Source organism: Taudactylus pleione, unplaced genomic scaffold (genome assembly GCF_031769625.1).
Source record: "Taudactylus pleione unplaced genomic scaffold, aTauple2 ptg000409l, whole genome shotgun sequence".
Taxonomy (NCBI): domain Eukaryota; kingdom Metazoa; phylum Chordata; class Amphibia; order Anura; family Myobatrachidae; genus Taudactylus; species Taudactylus pleione.
In genome coordinates, this window is record NW_028284811.1 from 82,427 (window position 1) to 89,543 (window position 7,117).

A 7,117-nucleotide genomic window follows, 5' to 3' on the forward strand; every position below is an offset into this window, starting at 1 on the left:
CAATCACACACAGCACTATACAATCACACACACACACACATTACACACAGCCCCATATAATCACACACACATTACACAGCACTATACAATCACACACACTACTATACAATCACACACACACATATTACACAGCACTATACAAACACACAGATATTACACACAGCACTATACAATCACACACACACACTACACACAGCCCCATATAATCACACACACACATTACACACAGCACTATACAATCACACACACTACTATACAATCACACACACACATATTACACAGCACTATACAAACACACAGATATTACACACAGCACTATACAATCACACACACACACATATTACACACAGCACTATACAATCACACAGATATTACACACAGCACTATACAATCACACACAAATATTACACACAGCACTATATAATCACACACACATATTACACACAGCACCATATAATCACACAGATATTACACACAGCACTATACAATCACACACACACACATATTACATACAGCACTATACAATCACACACAACACTATACAATCACACACACTATACAATCACACACATTACACATAGCACTATACAATCACAGGTATTACACACAGCACCATCCAATCACACAGATATTACACACAGCACTATACAATCACACACACACATATTACACACAGCACTATACAATCACACACACATATTACACACAGCACTATACAATCACACAGATATTACACACAGCACTATACAATCACACACACACATATTACACACAGCACTATACAAACACACAGAAATTACACACAGCACTATACAATCACACACACACATATTACACACAGCACTATACAATCACACACACACACATATTACATACAGCACTATACAATCACACACAACACTATACAATCACACACACTATACAATCACACACATTACACATAGCACTATACAATCACACAGATATTACACACAGCACTATACAATCACACACACACATATTACACACAGCACTATACAAACACACAGATATTACACACAGCACTATACAATCACACACACACATATTACACACAGCACTATACAATCACACACACATATTACACACAGCACTATACAATCACACACACATTACACACAGCACTATACAATCACACACACATTACACACAGCACTATACAATCACACACACATTACACACAGCACTATACAATCACACACATCACAGCTGAGGTACTTGGACCATATTTGCCTACTTTTGAAAAATCATGTCAGGGAGAGTGTGACAGCGACACCTATGAACACTGCGGTAAAGTGGACAGTACGTGTGTCATACATGTGATAGGCGTGTGCTGCTACATCCGAGAGGCGTGGTATACATGTGATAGGCGTGTGCTGCTACATCTGAGAGGCGTGTCCTAATTCTAACTTACATCCAAATGTAAATGAGCAATAATTCATATATCAAATGAAAGGAAATTTAATGGTGAATTCAACACGATAAGCAGAGGTGACATTTTTGCATTACAAGGGAAGTTCTGCTACTATCAGTCAGATAAAGAAGCACAGATACGTGAGATTCAAGAAGCGGATTCTAGTAACAGCTACTACCAGCCAATCGGAATCGTCGTTCTGAGGACCAATCAGCTGTGGTTTATGAGCAGATGCAAGGTCGGGTCATGTTCAGAGGTGGGAAAGGTCGGTTTGGCTGTTTCATTTTGCAGAATAAAGTTGGTTACTGAAGTGCGATTACGGTCGGATGTTGTGTGTATTGTTTAGTACCAACGACGGTGTAAAAAATAAATACAACAATGTCGTCCAGGCAAAGTGGTGACTGGTCAGCCAGGAAGAGATCCAGGATTGTGGCGTTACGTGAAAATGGTCTTTCCTATGCAGCAATTGCGAGAGAAGGTGGTGGGAATGTGACATCAGGAGTACGAAAGTTTTGTTTACGCCATCAGGAAACACAATCTATACAAAACAAAGAGGGAAAAGGCCGGAAAAAGTGCACAACAGCTGCTGATGATAGGTGAATAAAACGAATTTGCGTCAGGGACAGATGGATGTCATCTGCAGCCATTAGCAGTAAACTCAGTGCAAGAACGGTACGGAGAAGACTAACGGAGGTTGACCTAAAAGGTAGGATTCCCCGAAAAAAGCCCTTGCTGAATAAAAAGCAGCGGCAGAAACGAATACAGTGGGCAGAAGAACACATTGCATGGACAGAAGGTCAGTGGAAACAAGTGATATGGAGTGACGAAACTAAGATATCCATATTAGGCAGTGATGGGAGAAATATCGGGGAAGAGGTACATCCAGATTGCATTCAAGCGACAACAAAGAATCCTACAAGTGTTATGATCTGGGCATGTATGACAGCAGATGCTGTAGGCCGCCTTTATGTCATAGATGGCACACTGACACCATCCTACAAGTGTTATGATCTGGGCACGTATGACAGCAGATGCCTTTATGTCATAGATGGCACACTGACACCATCCTACAAGTGTTATGATCTGGGCATGTATGACAGCAGACGCTGTAGGCCGCCTTTATGGCATAGATGGCACACTGACACCATCCTACAAATGTTATGATCTGGGCATGTATGACAGCAGACGCTGTAGGCCGCCTTTATGGCATAGATGGCACACTGACACCATCCTACAAGTGTTATGATCTGGGCACGTATGACAGCAGATGCCTTTATGTCATAGATGGCACACTGACACCATCCTACAAGTGTTATGATCTGGGCACGTATGACAGCAGATGCCTTTATGTCATAGATGGCACACTGACACCATCCTACAAGTGTTATGATCTGGGCATGTATGACAGCAGACGCTGTAGGCCGCCTTTATGGCATAGATGGCACACTGAATGGCAGAAAGTACATTGACACAATCCTACAACCAAAACTTCTACCTTCTATCAGGGATCTTTTTCCAGATATTGCCCCATTTTTTCCCCAGCAGGATTCAGCTCCCTGCCACACTGCACGGATATGCAAACAGGGGTTCACGGAGAATGACATACAGGTGCTGGGATGGCCAGGAAACAGCCCAGACCTGAACCCCATAGAACATTTGTGGTTCTGTTTGAAAAAACTGGTACATCTGAGGCATCCATCCAATAAAAGACAATTAATTGAGGCTATAATTGTCTCATGGCACCACATAATAAAGAAGGAAAAGCTCCAAACACTGGTTGGCTCAATGACACGTCGCTGTGCTGCTGTTTTGAAAAATTAAGGATACCCAACAAAATACTGATAGAACAGTAACATCATAGGTACACAGGGATTTTCACCCTAAGTGTTGTTTTCACGGCATAACTTCCCTTGTAATGCAAATATTTGACCTCTGTTTATTGTGTTGAATTCAGCATTACATTTCCTTTCATTTGATATATGAATCATTGCACTGTGTGACGTGTAACAGTGTTTATAAGCATTCCAAGTTGAAAAACATTAACATTTCAAAATGTGTCCGCAATTTTGGCCACCAGTGTATATTGTGTATTACCAGGGGTTCCATATAAGTGGCCTAGAGAAACCTTATATGAAAATGTATGTAGCCATAGGGATCATTGTGCCTTATACCCAATGCATGTAACCATAGGGATCATTGTGCCTTATACCCAATGCATGTAACCATAGGAATCATTGTACCTTATACCCAATGCATGTAGCCATAGGGATCATTGTGCCTTATACCCAATGCATGTAACCATAGGGATCATTGTGTCTTATACCCAATGCATGTTAGCCATAGGGATCATTGTGTCTTATACCCAATGCATGTTAGCCATAGGGATCATTGTGCCTTATACCCAATGCATGTTAGCCATAGGGATCATTGTGTCTTATACCCAATGCATGTTAGCCATAGGGATCATTGTGTCTTATACCCAATGCATGTTAGCCATAGGGATCATTGTGTCTTATACCCAATGCATGTTAGCCATAGGGATCATTGTGCCTTATACCCAATGCATGTAACCATAGGGATCATTGTACCTTATACCCAATGCATGTAACCATAGGGATCATTGTGTCTTATACCCAATGCATGTAACCATAGGGATCATTGTGCCTTATACCCAATGCATGTAACCATAGGGATCATTGTGCCTTATACCCAATGCATGTAACCATAGGAATCATTGTACCTTATACCCAATGCATGTTAGCCATAGGGATCATTGTGCCTTATACCCAATGCATGTTAGCCATAGGGATCATTGTGCCTTATACCCAATGCATGTAACCATAGGGATCATTGTACCTTATACCCAATGCATGTAACCATAGGGATCATTGTGTCTTATACCCAATGCATGTAACCATAGGGATCATTGTGCCTTATACCCAATGCATGTAACCATAGGGATCATTGTACCTTATACCCAATGCATGTTAGCCATAGGGATCATTGTGTCTTATACCCAATACATGTAAACATAGGGATCATTGTGTCTTATACCCAATGCATGTTAGCCATAGGGATCATTGTGTCTTATACCCAATACATGTAAACATAGGGATCATTATGCCGTATACCCAATGCATGTAGCCATAGGGATCATTGTGCCTTATACCCAATACATGTAGCCATAGGGATCACTGTGCCTTATACCCAATGCAGGGAAATGATACTAATACATGTAACCATAGGGATCATTGTGCCTTATACCCAATGCATGTAGCCATAGGGATCATTGTGCCTTATACCCAATGCAGGGACCTGGCGCTGATTATACCATTAGAATGTATATATGGGGGTAAGGGGTAATCAGGGCATACGTGACGGGAGAAGCCTGGGGAGAGGCAGCAGTCGGGCAGTGATGGGGGCAGGGCCGGACCCCATGTGTGTCATTAGGCCTCGGCCCCTCACGGGAAAACTCTGGCGAATCGCGCATATTTTAATAGGGTGCGGGGCCAAATTACGCGATTATAATAGAATGGCGGCATTAAGCCCCGCCCCCTAATGATGGACTGTGGATTTCAGGCAAGTTTCTCCCCATTGTGCCCATTACACTGCCGGGAGTGCGGGGGGTTACCCGAGAATACGGAAGACTCCCGCGACTTTCGGGAGTGTTGGCAAGTATGCAGTATATACTATATAACATGGTGTGTAACATTATATTACATGACATTGGGCTGTACCTGGCACGTACCTGCTGATCCTGCATTTTCCGCCCTACAACACGGTAGGTCTGCGCCATGGCATTATAGAAGATCTGGACCCGGCTGAATCCGGCAGCACCCGTCCCGGCATTGATCCACTTTTTACTGGAATCATCGTAGACCATTACAGTGGCCCTGGCTGTGATTACTGGCGTTTCGCTGTATAGTACGGAGACCAGGAGATGCGGTTAGGATATAGTCACATGACTACACAGAATAAGCCACCTTCGCTATATTCATTAAACTCCTAATCGCTGGTAGGCAGCCCATCCCGCACCAGACACCCGATACAAGGCAGCCCATCCCGCAACTGACAACCGATACAAGGCAGCCCATCCCGCACCAGACACCCGATACAAGGCAGCACATCCCGCACCAGACACCCGATACAAGGCAGCCCATCCCGCACCAGACACCCGATACAAGGCAGCACCAACTGCCAGGAGCAGGCACCTTCCTATGGCAGCACACAGGAGCTGACAATCAGCAGCTGCCATCTGTCCCGTGCTGTCTCCTGTTAGATGTCTCCTGTCAGTCAGTGTGGTCTCCTGTTAGATGTCTCCTGTCAGTCAGTGCAGTCTCCTGTTAGATGTCTCCTGTCAGTCAGTGCGGTCTCCTGTTAGATGTCTCCTGTCAGTCAGTGCGGTCTCCTGTCAGATGTCTCCTGTCAGTCAGTGTGGTCTCCTGTCAGATGTCTCCTGTCAGTCAGTGCAGTCTCCTGTCAGTCAGTGCAGTCTCCTGTTAGAGGGCGGTGAATGGGATCTTTCCCCAATAATTACCGTTTTTCTACATTATTTGTTAGCACTACATCCTATTTGTTCGGGCCGCACAAAAACGCATAGGATCCGTGATAAGGTAACCGGTGTGTGTTTTTGCCATCGTGCACTTTCGGGGATTATTTTTCGGGACACACCGCTGCTAATTGGATACCGGCCTGAGTGTAAGTCTCTAACACACTAAGTAGTTTTCCCATGTTATACAATTTTGAGCACATTTGTATTGAAGTGAGATTTGGGCGCTTCCCTACACACGTGGCACTGTTACACGTTATTGCTGGGCAGTATTACGCCATATCCTTTATCTAGATTGTTGATACCTGCTAATCCCAAAATAGAGGATGGCGGGACCAAAAGTTGATGCATATAAATCTACTTAAATGATATTCTGGTATGGACATTACTTTAAATCGGGTGGCGTTCCTGACTGCCCGCTGGAAGAGTAGGCAAGTCTCCTGGCCTAGGAGCCCATATGTGCTGCGGAGGGTCCCGGTAGGCTGGGCCTAGGAGCCCATATGTGCTGCGGAGGGTCCCGGTAGGCTGGGCCTAGGAGCCCATATGTGCTGCGGAGGGTCCCGGTAGGCTGGGCTTAGGAGCCCATATGTGCTGCGGAGGGTCCCGGTAGGCTGGGCCTAGGAGCCCATATGTGCTGCGGAGGGTCCCGGTAGGCTGGGCCTAGGAGCCCATATGTGCTGCGGAGGGTCCCGGTAGGCTGCTGCCTGCTGTGCGGGGGAAGCAATCGTTCTTCCCCCTACCTCGCCCCATCTGCCGCTGACTGAGGGGAGTGCGGCGCTGTGCGTATTTCTGTAAGGGGTGTGGTTAGTGTCCAATAATTGGCCACACCCCCTCCAGTATCCGGGCACATCCCCGCTCTCTACAGCCCTGTGTATAGGTGTGTACAGATAGACAGACAGGTACAGATAGACAGACAGGTACAGATAGACAGACAAGCAGGTACAGGTATGTACAGATAGACAGACAGGTACAGATAGACAGACAAGCAGGTACAGGTATGTACAGACAGGTACAGATAGACAGACAAGCAGGTACAGGTATGTACAGACAGGTACAGATAGACAGACAGGTACAGATAGACAGACAAGCAGGTACAGGTATGTACAGATAGACAGACAAGCAGGTACAGGTATGTA

General features: G+C 45.0%; 1 protein-coding gene across 2 annotated transcripts in view; it reads right to left on the reverse strand.

The window, feature by feature from the left end:
- Positions 1–5,385, reverse strand: part of VASP (vasodilator stimulated phosphoprotein) — a 63,458-nt gene extending 58,073 nt beyond the window's left edge. For both annotated transcript variants that reach the window (XM_088447017.1, XM_088447016.1), the window contains exon 1: positions 5,181–5,385. In XM_088447017.1, coding sequence (XP_088303143.1) covers positions 5,181–5,315 — 135 coding nt within the window. In that variant the 5' untranslated portion in view covers positions 5,316–5,385. The remainder of the gene's footprint in view (positions 1–5,180) is intronic.
- Between the last annotated feature and the right edge of the window lie 1,732 nt (positions 5,386–7,117).